Source organism: Seriola dumerili, unplaced genomic scaffold, assembly GCF_002260705.1.
Source record: "Seriola dumerili isolate Sdu_G_001 unplaced genomic scaffold, Sdu_1.0 BDQW01001387.1, whole genome shotgun sequence".
Taxonomy (NCBI): Eukaryota; Metazoa; Chordata; class Actinopteri; order Carangiformes; family Carangidae; genus Seriola; species Seriola dumerili.
Window position 1 is genome coordinate 603,050 of NW_019175642.1, and position 19,842 is coordinate 622,891.

At 39.3% G+C, this 19,842-nt stretch overlaps 1 protein-coding gene across 1 annotated transcript; it reads left to right on the plus strand.

Annotated features, from left to right (window-relative positions):
* The first annotated feature begins 11,603 nt into the window (after nt 1-11,603).
* Nucleotides 11,604-18,157, plus strand: LOC111238482 (transmembrane protein 230-like). The gene is made up of 4 exons (XM_022768019.1): nt 11,604-11,719; nt 14,560-14,674; nt 15,102-15,224; nt 17,892-18,157. The coding sequence occupies exons 2-4, from the start codon at nt 14,573-14,575 to the stop codon at nt 18,030-18,032; spliced, it is 366 nt and encodes a 121-aa protein (XP_022623740.1). The 5' UTR covers nt 11,604-11,719; nt 14,560-14,572; the 3' UTR covers nt 18,033-18,157.
* The last annotated feature ends 1,685 nt before the right edge of the window (nt 18,158-19,842 follow it).

Consider the following 19,842-nt stretch of genomic DNA (forward strand, 5'->3'; position numbering starts at 1 on the left):
CTTTCTGACAAGCACCTCTTGTGGCCACACAAGCCACACAGGCAGCAGCCGTGTGACGGCGTTATAGTGCTGTGAAACCTGCAAGGGATGAAGGCAGGTCACGGCGGGTCAAGCATCTGACTCTAAGTGTGTTTCCACCCATCAATTTGTGCATGAAAAAAAAAAACTGGAGTGTAACCACCAGAGATTCATCAAAAAGTCAACATATTGCAAACACATTTTATGCTTGGCTGAGGTGGAAAAGTTGGTGTATCAATAAAAGCAAAATGTGACAAAGTGCATTGGAAACAGACTTAGCAAACAAATCATGACGCACACGAATCATGTGACCTAAACATCCACTGAAGCTTCTGCTTCACTGGAGAGACAAGACACAGCAGCAGATGAAAACATAGTCACAGGAGACAGTAACCTTCCCCCATTTCATACTTGATGATACAAACATTTATGCCATATCCCCATCATATTTTCTATGTAGCTTTAGTTTGTTTGAGGTCTTACTGGCACTCTTTTAATTGCATTATACTGTTGCATCCTCATCTTCTGCACTGATTTAATGGTACCTAACAGGACCACCAGCTGTTTATCCCCAGCTCCTTAAATTCACACAACAGAAGTGGGTGGAAAAGCACATTCATTTGCATTTTGTTTTGTTGATTTTTTTCAAAACTAAAAAAAGAAAACTCTTTTCTTATAACCATGACCACAATCTTTTCTAACCTTAACAAAGTAGTTAAGGTTAAAGCTAACCAAAGTGTTACCACGTTGGTTTTGGAGCAGACAAAAACTCATGCGGGAGGTTTTGGAAGGCAATTATAAATTTTGAAAAACTTACAATAAAAATACATTAAATACTAATTTCCATAAATTTCCATTTTGCATTGTATATATTGACAACTCCCTAGAGGATCAATCATAATGTTTCTGATGACCGCTGACTTCTATTAGCGTCGCCATCGGCCCAAAATGTTATTTTGGTGAACGAGGAATAACCGAAACTAATTGACAGGATGCCACTGAATTAGTAAGAGATTCACGCTATGAAACTGCAGTGAGCTCTCCTATTAGCACCAGCGTCAGGCCAAATCTCTGCACACAGGATAGTTCAAAATTTAATGGTCTGATTGTAATGAAAGAACACATTCATCATCCCGAAGCCATAAACTCTCTTGACTTTGATACGCTCATGACTATTCCTCTCATGCAACTCTCAAGACTGATTTAAAAAAAAAACTGGTGGAAAAGTTGTTACTGTGCTGTCTCTGTGGACCGATCTCCCTTTTTCTAAATACTGTAGGAAGCGCACTATTGTCTAAAAATATCATTGTATGCTGTGGAATTAAGATTTCCACTCACTGTAACTAAGAGAGCCAAATCAAATGACAGAGGTGTCCACGTAGTTCTTTGGCTGATGCTGCTGTCTGGGACAGTGACGGTAGTGTCTTGGAGGACTTCTGGAGGACTAGGACCGCTCCAGGGGCTGAAGGCACCTGTCTTTTAATTTGCAGATGGAGGATCCCAGATGTACTTAGGTGGAACCTGAAAGGGGTCGGGAGGGGTCAGGTACATCAATAATACCTCAAAGATGACAAATGGGCTATTTCTTCTCTCAGGTTATTGTTTCAGGCTGTGTTATTTATGGGTACTGCGATCGCTCGGTGACCTGACCACAGGTAACACGGATCCCACTGAGGACCTGGGCAGCAGTGCTCACTTTGTTATTTTTTCCCCCCTGCTTCTGTCTCGAATGCCAGGGCGATGCATTCATATTCAAATAACAGACTTGCCTCATAGGTCTGCTGCCGCTGGCTGTATCGATCCAGCGTATGGATTTCTCCAGGCTAAGGGTTTATATTACAACTTTCAGTGTTTGGTTAGAGCCACCTTGAATTCCTGTCCCCATCTCAATCACATAAAAGGTGTTGTGTTGTGATGAATCAGTGGAATTTACATTGATAGAACAAAACAGGAAAAGTGGGAATAGTTTAGGTCTAAAACCTGTTACATCTTTAGTCATTTATTAGTTTATTCATCTCAGATCAATTTGACACACAGTGTGGTGTAACGAGTCCTGAGCTCACCAACATTATTATGTAGCTACATTATGTTGAGAGTGTCGGTCTTAGTAGGTAAATTGATGTTTATCCCCGACTTTGAGCACCGTGAATAGAAACTAACAAGCAGTTAGATTCGTCTCATGGATAGTAAACAGATCCCACTGCCCCAGGATGTGGTGGGGAACACAAGAGTTTGAGGATGAATATTTGGTGATGCACCTGGTATGTTAATGTACTTTGCATGAGCATAGAGCTAGATCATGTTTGTGTGAATTCTTACTGAGTGCATGCTGTAAGAGCTGTAGACGGTATTTTGCCTGAATGAGGCTCTGCGACGGCTCAGAGAGTGTAGGATAGTAATGTCAGTCTGTTGGTCGGCCACTTGAGTCCAGACTGAAATATCTCAACATCTACTTAACGGATTTGCACAGAATTCTGTCCAGCCATTTATGATTCCCAAGTGATCTAATGTCGTGACTTTGGAGTCGACTCTCACTTTACTTTGTGTTAGGTCCTAATTCTTAATTAAAAAAACTTAGCACCCCACGTCGAGTGGCGCAGTGGGTTGAGCAGGCGCCCCATATGTAGAGGTTACAGTCCTCGCTGCGGTCGGCCCCGGTTCGAATCCTGCATCGGACGGCCCTTTACTGCATGTCATTCCCCCTCTCTCTGCCTCCCCATTTCCTGTCTCTCTCTACTATAGTATCCAATAAAGGCATAAAAAGCCCAAAAAATCTACTTAAAAAAAAAAGAAAAAAAAGTTAGCACCCTAGAATGCTTGATGAAGGTCTGATATGCCTGTCGCCGTAGGAACGCGACACAAGACACTCCCATGGGTTAGGGTTAGAATCTAGATACATAACAACCTATATGGTGTGTCACGTCACTGATATAATGAGATGGACACAATATTAGAAACACCTCAGTTCAACAGCACCACAAGCTAAAGCCTCAAAAATGAAAATGTTGAATCAAAACCTCTTTAATGAAAACTGAACTTTGAAACCATCATTAAGGGAGGATTTACTGAAGGACCGGTCTGTTAGACTGCATTACTTATAGACAGATGCATCTAGAACCTGGCAATTAAGTGTTCTGCGTGTTTTGTATATACATGACTAATTAGTGGTATCTGATAAAGGCTGGATAGCTGAAAATGTTCGGAGAAGAACTCATGGCATATTGGAGAGGAATTCAATTTAATAGACTTGGCCAACAAACACAGTGTTCTCTCACAAACACTTTATTCAAGCCTCTGAACTAAACCAAAAAAAAAAAATGGAATATCTGCTGAAGAAATTCTGACAGATGACACGACAAGTGCCACTGAACATGAAAAACACATACTTAGTCTGAGGACAAATCTTCATCTTCAAGGTGTGTGTCAAGTCGCTCTGAGTGAAGATATAAGAGGCCTAAACACTGAAGAAGCCAGAGGCATTTGTCTTTTTTTTTGTGTGTGTGTGTGTGTGTGTGTGTGTGTGTGTGTGTGGTGTGTGTGTGTGTGTGGGGGGGGGGTGGGGGTGGGGGGTGGGGTGTTCGTCTCAAATAATCTCTCTGAACTCGGCTGCTCATTTACATGGGTCATGGAGCTCCATCAGATGTAGACTATGAGGAGTTGTGTTGAAAAAACCCAGTGTTCCTGTCCTGAAACTGACAGTTTGACAGTTTGCCTCAAAGTTTAGAGAATGACTCATGTACTCAAACTGCACTTTAGACTTCAATAAGAGTTTTTCAACAAGTTTTTCTTCTTCTCTTCTCCCACTCTCCCTTTCCCCGATCTGAGCAATTGTCAAAGATAACTAAGCCTGATAACGTATGATTTGCTGCTTGCAAAAGGAAACTCTGATGTGTATGTAATAATGGAAGACTTTGACTCTGTTGCTCTGAAACTGACCTAAAACAATCTGACTCTCTGGTCAGTCATTTAACTAATGAGCAGGTGTGTCTCCTTTGAGTTACTCAGCTCCTGTCTGAAATTTTCTTATTTTGTTCTTGGACTTTTGGATCCCCGATTTATATATGTATATATATTATGAATAAAGTCTTTCACTTTAAAGGTCAGGTTGCTTGCCCTGGGCAGACAGGCATCTCGGAGAACCATTACTGCACCTTAGCGCTCACAGCTTCCGCTCATAACTGATGTTCTCTCACATTCGCCGACTTCAGACATTAAACTGATTACATTTTGGGAAAAACCCACTCTCTCCTTTCATTGCCAGGGGAATGCAAAGACGCGCGGCTCCAGCCTCCGCTTGGCAGAGGGAAATACATTTGGTTGTTATCAGCTTCAGTTGGTTAAATGCGTAAATTATTCATAGGGAGGTAAAGGCTTGCCCTCATGAGATTAGTACGCCTAATTGTTCATCCAGTTTGCTGCTTGAATGCAGGAGGGAGGCTGGCTGAACACCAGCATCCTGGATGATTTCTTTAATGAGAAAACGAGACATGACATTCAGAAACTATTTACGGAACTCTTTAAACTTTTAATATACTGTACACTGAGCAATAATGGCTGCTTCCAACTTTGTGGGTTGGTAAAATTAAAAGGAAATTAGACATCAGGTTGAAAGAAGACGGCTGTTGTTTACCCTGACTTTAGTTTTACTGTAAAACGCAGAATCTAGAGGATGTTCACGCTCGTAACATTTTTACTGACATTCATAATATAAACCTCACAGCCCAGAAGGCATTTTATAGTCATTGTATCTCTTTAATTCTAATGAAGATCTCCTGCATATTCAATCAGTGGTTGATGCACTTGCATAAAATGTCTTAATGTCTTAACGATGTCCTCCAGATCTTATTCCTTTATCCTGTCTTTATTCTGTCTTGTTGTGTTATGTGTTGCTTTTCAGGCTGATGCAGGCTGCAGCAGATGCACTGAGATTCTGTTTGTTGCCTTCTCAGTGCATTTCCATACAAATGTCCTCTGGTGCACGAAACATTACACAATTTCTTTCTGTCACAACATATCACAGACATTCAGCTGCATTCATTTAGGTCTACAGATAAACCATTACTTATTGCTCTTAATGTGATGTTTCATTGTAATCATATATAAACATGAAATCGGCATCCTGGCTGAAAGTGACAGCACGCACATACATACGGAGCTCTTGGTTGACTGCTTGGAGGCTCATTTGTTTGTGTTTTTGCTTTTTCTGTGAGTCAGTCTTGAACAGCTCAGTGCGCAAGGCTGTGAAAAAGGGGGAGTGATACTGCAGTTACACTATGTCTGTGCTCGGGGTGTATACATATATTTGTTTGCCACGCTCAACTCAAAAACTTTGCTGAATTTTATCCTATTTATATTCTGCCTTGGTGCCAATCAAGGACTTTGCCTATGAGAAGAAGACATAACAGCATCCAAGTGTTTTTGTTACAGCTGTATGAATGAATTAATCATTAAATAAATTTAAGTATTGAATCATTCACCAAACCAATCAAAGCACTGAATTTATCTCTCTGCTTTTTAGCCTCTTTTAGCTCATTCTTTTATTTTTTTTATGGCAAACAAAGTTAGCAACCAGCTGCTAAAGAAAGAGGAACACGTAGCAGTTAAAGAGCCAGATGTTTTCTCAATGATGATAATATGTCAGGGCTGTGTGTCTGTCACCTTATTTTGAAATTCTTCTGCCCCCTAGTGGCCAAAACTCAACTAATGTAACTTTAAAGTCTCATGTGATGAAGATTTATATATGATAATCTGCAGTTTTCTCAGCTGTAAATAATCTCATTCAAACATCATACACCTGTTACAGTGTCTCTAACAGGCAGGCATTAGCATTTTCCCAGCATGCCCAGCTGCCTGTGTGACAGCAGGTCAGGACACTAAAGCAGAAGATTGAGCTGTGATAGCTGAGCAAGGAAAGTGAGACACATTTCTGGGCAGCCTTCCTCGACCACACAGTTCATTTTCAAAGCGGGGCCGATGGTGCACTTACATCCATCAAATGTGTGACATGCTGTTTTCCCTCCCTGTGTGGACACAGCAAGGTAGGCGTTTCAAAGAAATGATGTCAATGTTAATTTAATTTTCTGCGCTGGCTGGGGCTCTGCAGAGGATGCTGGAGGAGGCCTGTGATACTAGGGGCTTGTTTGGGAAAAAAGATATGGTGGGTCCAATTAATCATGGAGTGCACTTAGAGATGGGCAAATGGAATTTGAAATGAGCACTTTTGTTTCATTAACTTATAAAGCCTCTGGGGTTGACAGAAAACTAGGATGGATACATCAACAGTCAAGGCAAGAAAAGGAAAAAACTCAAATGGAAATGAAATGGAAAAACAGCCCGTGGCATGCAATTAATGACAGGGACTTAACGAAGACAACTCCGGGAGTGTCCTATTGATTTGCTACAAATGCTGGGGCTGCTACATTCATCCAAGTAAGCAAACGAATGACTTGTTCTTTAAATTTGTACATGTCAACTTTGGACCATCAAACAAATCTGCTTGTCCAGAGCAGATATTGTTTACTTTATGTTAGAAGTTTAGATTTCTAGCAACATTTGTTTAAGGACCTAAGGTTTCTAATTTGACTGACAAAAGTGGATTCTTTCTTTTTTATTTTTCTGTGAATACATTCACATAATTCATATGAATAGTCACCACACTACAGTATCAGTGCATTCACTCAAAACTGAAAACAATGTCTAAATCAACAATAATGTCGTTATGTTCACTTTTCACTGAAATTGTTTTAGAGAGGTTTCATCTATAGTCATTTGGAGGGTTTGAATATTATTGTGTTGTACTGGGGGGGGGGGTCTCCAGTGGCAGTTCTTTCTCCTAGAAACGATGAACTCATTTGCCAACAGCAAATACATTTTGTAGGAAACATAACTGCAACTGAATTACATAGACAGCATGTTTGTTTTCTGCTAAAATATCCGATATTGCAACATCCATTTGTGGTGACGACTGCTCCAGTTAGCAAAATAAATCCGGCCCATACTTGGGCCACATGCTTGTTTTCTTCTGGCCCGGTATCCGCCCTGTTCCATGGTCCAAATCTGGCCCATATACAGCATGATCGTAAGATGCTACTTCCACATCTGGACCAATTCTGGTGCACGCACAGAAAATCATTCAGCTGTCAGTCAATACGAGAGGAAGAGCCAGACTCTGATGTGGTAGTATATGGGCCAGACTTGGGCCAAGGACCCAGGTATACATTTGGCCAAAACTTTCATTTTGCTGTCTAACTTTTTAGCGGTCATGTTTACACACTCACGAGGAAAGATTGTGGTCTAAAATGTTGCCTCTGAACATAATCCACCCAGGGATTACGTTGTCACCACAAGGTAATTGGGAAAACAGCTTAACACTTGATGAACGTAATTTCTAGGCGACAGCGTTGCTAATTACAAGGTTGGTGTGGCCACTTGAGACATACTGTGGGAACTGTTCCCTGGTGATACCTGGAGCAGTTAAATTGTAATTGAATGGCCGTGAGGTGTGTTGATGCGTAGAGCCAGTCCATGCTTTTCTCCTCTAGCAGAGTTTACCGAGGCACTGGCACAAATTTAGGCCAAAATGTGAGTCTTCTGCCACAGTGACTCTTTTAATGTTCAGCTGTGTGAAAACTCTCTACCATAAGTGCTCACAAAGTATTTTGACTAAACTAGCCTTGCTTGTTTTAATCGTTAAATTTAATTTAATATACTGTGATTTCTCTGAATTTTTATGAAAAAGAAAGCCGTTGGGGCGCCCCAGTGGCTCACCTGGTGGGGTGCATACCATGAAGGCTCAGTCCTTACAGCAGCAGCCCGGTTCGAGTCCGGCCCAAGACCCTTTGCTGTGTGTCATCCTCTTTCCTGTCTCTCTCACTGTAGCTATAATGAAAGCAAAATGCCTAAGAAAAGAAAAGAAAAGAAGAGAAAGATGAGAGAGAAAGAGAAATGTTTATGGTGAGCCAAGATAACCAGTACTGCTTGTAGAGAGACACAATATTAATTCTTTCTTGTTGTTTCTCCATGGAGGGGAAAAGAAGAGAAGGCCAGGCTTAGTTTCTCTTCACTGCATGCCGGGTCGCGAGAATTATTAATCATATTCACCATAATCACCAGGGCTTTTGTAGATTTGGAGTTTAAATTTAAATCTTGCAGTGTGATACTATGTTGAGCCAAATGGCATGGTGCAACAAGGCCTCTTTAGTTTACTGTATCGTTCCCATTTCAACAATAGTTTCTGCATTTTGTGATAATGAGACAAAATGCCTTTGTAGAAAATGTGCAGAACAAAACCACCCAACACAACAGTTGATACATTACGGGTCTGCCAAGGTGAACAGGATGTCCTGCCAGGTCTGCCACAGCAGGCGAGGCAGTGTGTACATCTCAGGAGTTTTTTTGTTCTTTATGGCTGCTGGGGCAGCAGCAGGAGGTAACATTTTGTGAAAATAAAGAATAGGATGGTGCAGGCCGTGTAATATTTTCCATGGTAGCAGGAGCGACTTGGCATCGATTCTGGTATTAATTTTCAGCAGCAACTTTTCAGCACTTTCTGATGACCAGAGACTGAAACAGGGGTTTGTGTTATTAAAGTGCCACGAGCTCTTTGATAGATGGTTCACTGCATGTGCACTGTGTGCCTCAAGACTTTTTGTTCATTTGATCATATCTGTTTTATTAAATATATCAGTCTGGCCATTAAATAATAGAGAAAGTTTGGGACTGTCAGAGATTGTTTTTTAGTACCGGCTGCACAGTTGACCAGAGGAGTCTGTAAAAGTCTGGGAGACCACAAGTACTGAGAAAAGTGTTTTCCTGAGGTTCTCCGAGCAGTGGTGAGGAGTTGCTTGAATTTTCGTCTCCTGCTAAACTTTAATACTGTAGATTAGTCTCAGCTGTGTTGTCTTATTTATAGTATACAAATAGCATTGAGTTCATATTTGAGCACAGTGAGTTCTCAGTGAAGGTCCCTGGTTGCGTGACATCAGTAGAAAAAGCTAGTTGACTCCAGGCTCAGACTGTTTCGATCTTAATACTGCCAGAGGCTTCCCATATGATGTGGCTGTGGTTGTGAGAGGGGTTATTCGGACTTGTGCATATGAATAAAAGATGGTCACTCTCATTAAAATTGCACTGAATTCGTGATCTGTGTTGTGATTTATTGTGTTTTGCATTATCATGAAGAAGAATGTGACATACCATTATTTCAAAAGCATGTTATATTATATGTTATGTTATATATATATGATTATTAATAAAAGATGCCTGTGTATTGTTTTAGCCATGTTCACAGTATGGCTCTATATGCAATCCTCACATTCAGTTAAGTTTTGAACTTCAGTGCTTTAGTCATTTATCATTTGTAATAATTAGTGCTTTATCTTTTGGACTATGTCTTTCTGTGAGGAGTCAGACTTTTTCGCTCTGTCACCCTACGGTGACAGAGCGAAAAAGTTATCAAAAGGACAAGAAATAACCACTACTCAACCATTAGAGATATTGTTATAAACTCTTGTTAGAGAGGTTCATGGTCCCCCGATGATGAATCATTCTGGCTACAGTGATCGTCTGACTCTTCCTCTGCTCCACCAGCAGTGTCGACTCCTGGCTGGACTGTCACAAAATTTGATACACACACATTCATGACCCCCTTCAGGATGAATCATAATAACCCAGGTGATCTGTTAACTTTTACTCCAGCGCCATCATCAGTTCAAAACTTCAATTTGTCCAATACTTTGGTTTATTGCTCATAGTCTATGGTGTGGCTGAACCTGTGGAGAACCCCAGACAGCTGCTAGCATGTGTATACACTCTTAATCTTTTTGTTATATTTAAACTGAATAGACAGTGACCTAAATATATATTAGCATAAGTACACAACTGATTACTGGAGCTAAGTTGCTGCAGCTTCACGGCTTGTCTGCAAGATAATTTATAATTGTATCGAGATTTCCTGACCTGTGTCAACTCTCCTCCTTTTCCTATCTGCTTCTGACTCTTACTGAAAGAAGAAAAACTGCCCGGAGGAAGGTGGCTGATGCCATTGGTAGTCTGCACAGGCTGTTAAGATTATCTTAGCAGTGAAGCAATCATTAGTGATATGATTTGATTGGAACATACTGGATTTCTCCATATCAGTTTGATAATTGTTTGCAGCATAGTAGCTGCGTCTAACAGAGCTGATTGACTCTTTGTTGATATATGTAGTTTAAACTCCAACAAGCAGACAATTTGAAGCTAGTTTTAACACCTCAGTCTTCATATGCAGCAGATAATAATGGCAAACAGTGATTAACTACCTGGTGCATTCAGATCAGGAAAGGAAGTAGCTTAGATTAGATAATGGTGTTTCTATACAGACAGAAATTTAAACAGTTTCTTGGCTGCAGTGGCCTATATTCATTTTCTATTACAGACTTAAAAAGAGACAGTTCGGAGTTGACACCATACAAAGAATATAAATCTGGTGGAAATATTCAATAAATATATTTCTGTAGAATCCCTGTTCTCAGCAACTTCTCAACAAAAACTTGAGTCATGGTCTCAACTTTCAAAAATCCATATCAGTTCTACAATAATTGTGTTACTGGCTGTCATGACTGGTAATCCACAGCAGACAGACTGGAATATGATTGCAAAGAGGAGTAAGAGAGACATAGTAGATTTGAAAGTAAAAGTACTGGCGTGAAGCGACATATAAAGCAGAGTGTAATGGAAACTTAACAAAAAGAAGAATAGCATTGAGAAACCCAAGAATGATGTGTTTTTTGAAAGCTGTCTGCCAGAAGTTTTAAATGGAGGATCGCATTCAGTTAGCGTACCTTTATTTCTCTTAAATTCCTGCACATCACACGGGCTTACATAAACCTTAATGACAAAAACGCACAGCAAGCTAAAATGTAACAGTAATAGTTTATAAATAAGCACACGTTCAGGAAAAGCAGTGAAAGACCAAGAGGAAGAAGTGAGTATGGAGAAGAAAAGGATACATTTTTGGACAATGAAACAGACAGTCATGTGTTGCAATGAACTCCAACAGGCTTTTTACTGTGCTATTCTTGCAGAATTAATACTTTAAGTATTACCATTTTATTCTAATTTATATATATAAATGTATTTGAATATATTTTACTCCATTATCAGCTGTTTATTTTACACCTGATGAAATGACTAAAGAGACTCAAACTGACAACAACAGATACATAAAACAACCAACGTACAAGGATGTTAAATTACTTCTTGCAGAGTAATGTTTCATTAACAATAATAATTCAGTATAATATGCAATACAATAATATACCAGTAATATAATACAATGAATACAAAATACAATATAAAGAAAGCAAAACTTGTGATTCTTTGATTACATTTACCTGATAAAGCTTTTATTAAGGTAAAATTTTGAATGAAGGTCTTAAACTTGTAAGAGAATATTTTCACACAATGGGATTGCTATTCTTACATAAATAAAGGATTCTTCTTCTACCGCTGACTATTACTAATCAACTTGGACAACATGGTCATGAAGCCTGTGATCAGCAGGGCAAGCAGCAGGACAATGTTAATGCGCATGCGCACTGCGGAAAAACAAGGAAGTTGACACAGATTTTCCATCAGTGTAAACATTGTAGATGTGGCAACACAGAGGAGCAGTCTACTCTGGATAACAACAATTACTGTTTTCTTTATACCTCAACTTCAGGTGAGAGAGAGAGACGAGGAGAAGAAACGAGTTGTAAATGAATGTGTTCGGGAGGGGCCACTTTACATTAGCTTGCTTTTAATAGCCTAGCGCAACTATGCTAATGCTCCAGCTAATTAGGTACAATGTTTCTTAGACTTGAATTCATGTTAGACATTCACTCAGCTGTGAGCAGCTTCAGTTTGACTTGTTTACTGGTCAAAACCTCAGTTACATACTGTCATTAATACACAGATACGACTAATTTACTGTCACCAGTAATTAGCCATAGCCTATGTAGTGATTTTAGACAACGCAGATAATTTATAGTGTGCAGCTTCATGGCGACACAATAAGATAGAGTACAGTTAAATGGACGTTAAAAAGTGTCACAGAATATACAACTTAAATAGAACTTAGAATAGTGTTATGCTAATGCATTATACATGCCATTGACTAAAGATACAGTAGAGAACTAAAACGTTCAATGTAACTGCCCTGTAAAAAAACATTTTAAGGGAATCAGGAATACTCCATCATAAATCCAGATTCCACCAAATATTTGTTTTTATTTCTCACTTTTTGTTGAATTAATTAAATTATATGTATATTAATATTATCTTCCTTCATTATAGTCTTAAAAGGCTGTCATAAATCCATCCCCACACTGCCGGGGTATAATTCTGGTGTAGAACTAGTAGATACGTGTATTCTATATTCATTGTTTTTAAACTGTTAAATTTAAAGTCTTTCAAACAACCAATACAATTTGTGTATAACTGTAAAATGTAACTTGAATAAATGAATAGAGAAATATTGAATTGCTATTGGCGCTAAACACTCTTCCTCTCCCTTAGAAACCAGTCTAGATGAATGCTAATAAATACTCCCACATTCTAAATTGCATAGTATTTTCTCAGATAATATGAGGACATCCGTTTTTTGCTGCAGTAAGTGCAGTAACTGCACAACACCTATAACCTCGAGCTTTCCTCATCACAGGAGCTCGGTGGTGAATTGATGTGACAGCTGCCAGCAAAATAACAGAATGCTGAAAGCTTCTCCAGTCTTTGTTCAAGCTGGAACAACAGTTTTTATTCAAGGGTTAGTCTCCCGTGGGGGGTGTGGCTCGAGTGCAAGGATGCACAGAGCTACAATATGCCGATATAAACAAAACTTAGGCCTTAAACAAGATCAGATCATATGTGTAGTCACACTTCTCTGAGTCCCTCTGGGGCAGATCTGTGTTGTAGTATTGTTCTTGTTTCTTTTCCTGTTTGTTTTGTTTAATAATGCTGACTGACTTGTGTGGAAGAAATACAAGACATAGTAGATAGTATGAGACACAGTAGCAATCATGGCTGAAAAAGGAATGCTAGATTACAACTATTTCTTTCAACAGAAGCATCACTTGAAATTATTCTTTCCCTGCCGTGTGTGGAAAAATACCATCTCTGTTCTAGCCAGATTTTTCAGAAAAACAAGTCTTTTAGAAAAGCAGACAGATCAGAAGTTCACCAAATCACTCAGACAGTGTGCTGCAAACATCTAATTTCACTAATAAATACTTAAAACAGAGACTGTCTGTGACCTTGCCCTAGTTTCAGCAGTGAAAATGAAAGTTTTTTCAGACTTTGGCTGAAAACATTAGTTTAGTGTTTACATGCTGAAGCAGAAGTGGCACAGTGGAAATGAAAAGAAGAGATGAGAATCTTCCGCTCATTAACCTCTCTGCCTGTTTAACATTTTTACTGGGGTCTGTTGTTAGAAGGTCTGCTGTAGCTTTTGAAAACTGATATTTGCTCAAAGTAGGGTTGTGTGACAGTATACACTCACAGAGCACTTTATTAGGAACACCATAATAATACTGGGTAGCACATCCCTTCGTTCTCAAAATAGCCTAAATTCTGCATGACATGGTTTCCACAAGATGTTGGAAAATTTTCCCTTGAGATCCTGCTCGTGTTGACATGAGTCATCACATCATTTCTGCAGATTTTTCATTCAAGGTGTGAATCTCCTGTTCTACTGGATTCAGATCTGGAGACTGGGAAGGTTGCTGAAGTTCACTGACCTCACTGTGATATTCATGAAACCAGTTTGAGATGACTTTTGCTTTGTGTTGAACATGATCAGCTACAATACTCAGACAGTCTGTGGCATTTAAACCATGACTGATTCTTTTTAAGGAGCCCAAAGTGAGTCAAGAAAACATTACCCACACCATTAGACCACCACCACCACCAGCCTGGACCGTTGACACAAATTTGGACCCTACCATTTGCCTCAGCACACATCCAGATTCATCAGACCTGGCAATGTTTTTCTTCAAGGGTCCAGTTTTGTTGAACCTGTGTCCACTGCAGCCTCAGACTTCTGTTCTTGGCTGACAGGAGAGGAACCTGACATGGTTTTCTGCTGTTGTAGTCTGTCCTTCTCAAGGTTGGACGTGTTGTGCATTCATAGATGCTTTTCTGTTTCACCACAATTGTAAAGAGTTGCTGTACCCTTTCTGTCAGCTCCAACCAGTCTGGCCATTGTCCTCTGACATTTCTCATGAGACATTTCTGTCCACAGAACTGTTGCTCACTGGATGAGTTTTGTTTTTCTCACCATTCTGATTAAAAACTCTAGAGACTGTTGTGTGTGAAAATCCCAGGAGACCTGCAGTTTCAGATATGCTCAAACTAGGAATCACTGTTTATACCCCAGTAGATATAACTTTAATATCCCTGGATGTTTTGGGCCATTTGTTATAAATAAATGAGCAGCATTGTTAAAGAGAACAGCTGAGAACTGAGGTCATAAATGATTGTGGTGATCATGGATGATTACCTCTCTGCATCTCTCTTTCCAAGCAGCTCCGATGCCATAATGAAGGCAGCCAGAACCAATATGTTGGGTGCTGCAGTGTCTAACAACAAGGTCAAGTATTCACGTCTGGCTGCTGATGAGGATGGTTACATAGACTTACAGGTAAGAGACTTGTTCTTCTTGTTTTGGTAACTCTACCAAACCGACATAGTCTCTGATGTTGTGTCATGCTGCTCTAAGGATTCTTGAGCTGCCTGGTAATTACTGAACAATTTATTGCCACAAGTTAAATCCCAATTAATGACATCCTGTTAATTTGCCAAAGCCTTTTGTGGTTAAACCAGAGGACATATGAGTGGCTGCCTGAAAAAGAACAGCTCAGATAAAGTTTTTGTTTCTGTTTATCAGCCTCATTTTGTTTTGATATAAACTGAAATCCTTCTATTTATCATAAAAATGATGTATGTTCATAATCTAGAGGCAGTCCCACAGCTAAGCTTTACTGTTTGCAATTATTAAACATAGTAATGCTAAAAGACCACAAAAAAAATGAAATGTCTTTCTCTGTTTTTTCTCCAACACTTTCCAGTTCAAGAAAAGCCCACCAAAAGTCCCATACAAGGCGATTGCACTGGCAATATTCCTGTTTCTGATTGGCTCCTTACTGATAATCTTCGGGGCCCTTCTTCTGGCAGGAACCATAAAGGTCGAGGTGAGTTTGGTTATAAAATCCGTTCAAATGGAAAACTACAGATTTTCAGAGTCAATATAGATGGACTGTGTTTTAAACGTGTCCACAGTGTATGAATTGAAATACAATCTCTTGTTCTGTTGCCAAAAAGGTTATTGTTAAACATGTCACTTTGTCCCATAATGGTTGGGTTCTGACAGTAAGTACCTCAGGCTTGTTCCCCTGAATACATGTCTCCTGAAAACCCATTTGTTACAAAAATGCCTCTGTTTGAAACATATACAGTATTTCTGTTTATGTTCTTCCGAGATGTGAAGTAGCAGAGAAGTGGTTGTTGAGTTTACGTTTTTGTCTTGTGGTCAGAGTGTGTCTCCAAACACCTCTGTTTCCTCAGCTCATCTTGATGTTAAAGGAATAGTTTGACAATTTGGAAGATAATGCTTATTTGCTTTCTTGCTGAGAGTGAGATGAGAAGAAGGAGACGACTCTCATATCTGTATGCTAAAAATGAAACTACGGCTAGCTGTCTTTTAGCTTAGCTTAGCATAAAGGCAAGAAAGAGGAGGAAACAGCTAGCCTGGCTCTGTCGAAAGGTAAAATCTGCCTCCAAGAATCTCTAAAACTCCTGTTTGTTTAACCTGTATGAAGACCACAGATACAGATAATATTGTAGAATTTTATACTTTTATACTGATTTTCTCTTGTTTTGACACCCGGCTGATACAGTACCTGAGTTTCAGCACCGACACATCATTCCATACATAGAGTTAAGGAAGTTTTTTTTCAGCAAAAAAGTATTTTCTTTTCAATATGAAATGATCAAATGTTAAATGAGCAGCCGTACAATAAATGTGCCAAAATTAAGTAGTTTAAATTTGGCAACATTTGATTTACAAAATAAGAAAACAAGACAGTGACTCTGACTGTACACACAATGCCAGCTATTGCTACTTTACAGTTTTTTGATACTCTGTGCTACAGAAACAAATTACAGTACTTTTTTTGGTACAGACTGAAATGATACCCTGCCCTGGTTTTGACATACATCTAGAGAACCAAACAAAACCTTCCAAATTTCAACTTGAGCAGTAATTAAAACACTCCCGCTGCAGCTAATCCTGTCTTTAAATAGCTGTAATTGAACAGTTATCCTGACATTTTATCGCTGTGCTGCCAGTTTCCTGCTGCACTCTTGCTTTTCCTGGCCATAATGGTTTGTTGTGTGTTTGAATATGACTAATGATTTTGATATTTTATACCTTGGAGTGCCAACTTTGGTGGCTTCCCTGCTGTGGCTTCAGCTTCTGAAATTCATGACTCCATGTGGGAGATAACAGAGCCTGCACATATTATATTTGTAATTATCAGTAGGAGGTTAATGTGAATATTTTTTTCTAGTCTTGCGGATTGTATTTGTAGAAAATTTGATCTGACATGAAGGCAGCGTCAGAGTATTTGAGCCGTCTAGTTGCCAGTTATCCCACGCAAATTTAAAATGGCATATCTAACATCACAAATTACACAAGGTTCAAGCTGTGGGTAATTGAGAAATGGGATACAGGCAGGTTTTGTTGAAAGAAGTTGTCAGAGTTTTGGGTTGAAGGAATGTGATTTAATCAGTATTTGGTTTCAGCTGGAGATAGTGTGTGTGTGTGTGTGTGTGTGTGTGTATTGCATAGCAGTGGTTCTGGTGAACTGTAGCGACTGTATGTCATGGTCTTCATCGAACACTGAAAAGGGTTAGTTAACAACCCTTCACTTCATAACCTTATAATAATGCTGATAACAATTCAATACAGTGGTATTTTATCATCAGGAATCAAAGGTCAGTTTTCCCAAAAATTTAACCACAAAGGCTGCTCACTAGCTTTTCCAGAGCTTTCATCTGCATCAGCTGGTCTTGTTGCGTCAATGTAGTTTGATCAGTTCTGAAGGAGATGGCTTACTATGGAATCTCAGTCATGTGATGACAACTGAGCCATCTCCATTACAACTGAGCAAACTCCATTGCTTGATGAAGACCATGAGATGTGGTTGAAAACTTGGGGAAAAACCCAGTAAGATAGTCATTTTGTCAAGACTTTTTTTTTCTGTCAATCCACTTTTTCTGTCAAAGTCATATTTCAGTGTCTTTTTGTAACTTTTCTTTATGTTCTTTTTGGGATTTGGTTGAATTGATCCTATAAGTACCACCTCATATATATATATATATCAATATAACATGTACATGACACAGGCAAACATAATGTTTTTAAAATAAGATGATACACATGGCCATGGCTCATGCAGCAGAGGGCTACAGTAACTCAGTGCACAACACTGCCATCTGCTGGTGAAATGAAACACATCACTTTGACGTTTGTTGAGACTGCCTGTGGCTTCTGGTGGTTCTCCGCCCTGTGTGTGAAATGACTGATGATTTACATGAAACCAGATCTCAGGCAGATGAAGTCATCACGTCTGTGTGCCTCCTGCACACCCTTTTCATTCAGAGGTTGTTTATGTGTCATGCTAGCGGGCGATGTGGAGATAAGCATGTTAAAGCTTGCTGAGTACATTAAAGAGTGTACGATGCTTCCTCCAGCATCTCATTAAAGAAGCGACATATTAGTGAGTAAACAGTGGGTCTGGCACACACCTGAAGAAATGTCTACTTGCAATCCCCCATTGTTCTTCTTTTGTTTTCAGCATCCAGACCGCACCATTCCTGTGATCATCATAGGGACGCTCGTTTTCCTCCCTGGATTTTACCATTTGAGAATTGCCTATTATGCCGCCAAGGGTTACCGGGGTTACTCCTACGATGACATCCCAGATTTTGGTGACTGAACCAAACGACAGCTGCTGATTGGTGGAGAATCCCCTCTCTTTTTTTTGCCACACTGTGTATCCTGAGACTGTTGCCTGCTGTTTACTTTGAGTTTCTGAATGTATGTAGCAAAAAAAAAAAAAAAGACACAACTGAAACATGTCATGGCGCCTTGTGTTCTAATACAGGTGCACCATACACATGATTTTACCTTGTTTGCTGGTTTTTATAATCTGTCTTATTTATTCTCAGCTCTGCGCTGCATCATCCTCCACACAAAAACAAACATGTAATGAGTCGGGGATGACACGACAGCACAGCTACATTTACTTTAGCCACTCATTCAAGAAATGATAACAAACCGTGGATGAGTGGTGAAACATTTTTAGAGTCTACACAGATGCCTTCAGCTTACTACTGCTAGAAAGTCCTTGACCTGGATGACTGAGAATCCATGTGCTTATTGCACAGTTGTACAGTTAAACAAATATTTATTTGTGACTGCAGCCTGTGTAATACCATGAAACGCTTGGGAGGCTGTATTTCTCCTGGAGGATTATATATTTACAGAACTAAACTGAAGATTGATTACTTTGTCAAAGTACAGTATATTTTTGAATGAAATGTATTACTTACTCTATGAAGTATTTGGTATTTGTTGTGCATAGTCATTTGATTTTAAAATGTCAAAAGAAGATGTATTTTTACATATATTTGCTTGATTTAAAAAAAAAAATGAAATAAAAGAAATCTGAACAAGAATGTGACGTTTGGTTTATGTTGTGATGTTGATGACATGACTGTGATGGTAGATTATGGAAATAAATTGTGGATCAAACCATTTTCTTAACAAAAACGTCATTATTAAGACTTAAGCATTACATAGAGAACGTGCGTGTGTAGTGGGAAGCACACAAACACACAAAAAAACAAAAAAATTAAATAAATGGAAACATGTTGAAAAGATGACAAATGGATATATAAATATAAGCTTGATCTAGAACTTCCTTCCTTCCCCCTTTGTAATATTTTCCTTCTGGAAAGAAAAAATGAATTTAGTAGAAAAAATGGAGTAAGGACAGCAAACACATCATCCAAATAAGTTGTATTTGTTGAAGCTGTTTTGTTCAGAGAGGGAGAAATGTAATATGTTCAAATAAACCAGAAAGTGAAGGTTTGGCTTTTTGATACATTTTCTGGAATAAACACATCTCTTAGTAAAGAAAAATACAAATACAGAAACAAGTGAAAAACAGCATTGAGACAGAAAAAGAGCAGTTCACTTGTTCACTTGAAATGGTGAATATTCTCAGAAACAACATTTTCCTCTTTTATAATAATGAATGTTTTTTTTTGTTTCACAGGTCCAGCAAGTGTAACTTTTTCTCCTGCTTTGGTCACAAACAAAAGGTAAAGGACACCCTCTTGTGGTTACCACTACGCTGGATGCCATCAGGGGATTAAAGGCTAAAAAAAAAAAACATCGCCTTTCATCCTCTGCCTGCACAAACAAACTCTTTTATTAAATATGCATTGGCTGAAACATTAAAGGGCTCACGGGACGCTGGTAGGTAACTTTAGTTTGATGCGGTTGAAATCCTTTGATCAAGACAAGGAAACAGGAGCAGCCAGAGGAGGGAGGGGAGGGGAGGGGAGGTGAGGTGAGGAGAGGGGGAGGAGGAGGAGGAGGAGGAGGGTGGAAGTTGGACTCAGGAACTCAGAGAGGAAGCAACGTCGTCTGTCACCTGTACGTGAAAGCAACACCTGTCGCCGGTGGGTTTTTGGAGAGAAAAACGCTCGTATTTCATGTAGTTTGAAACGCCACAAAGA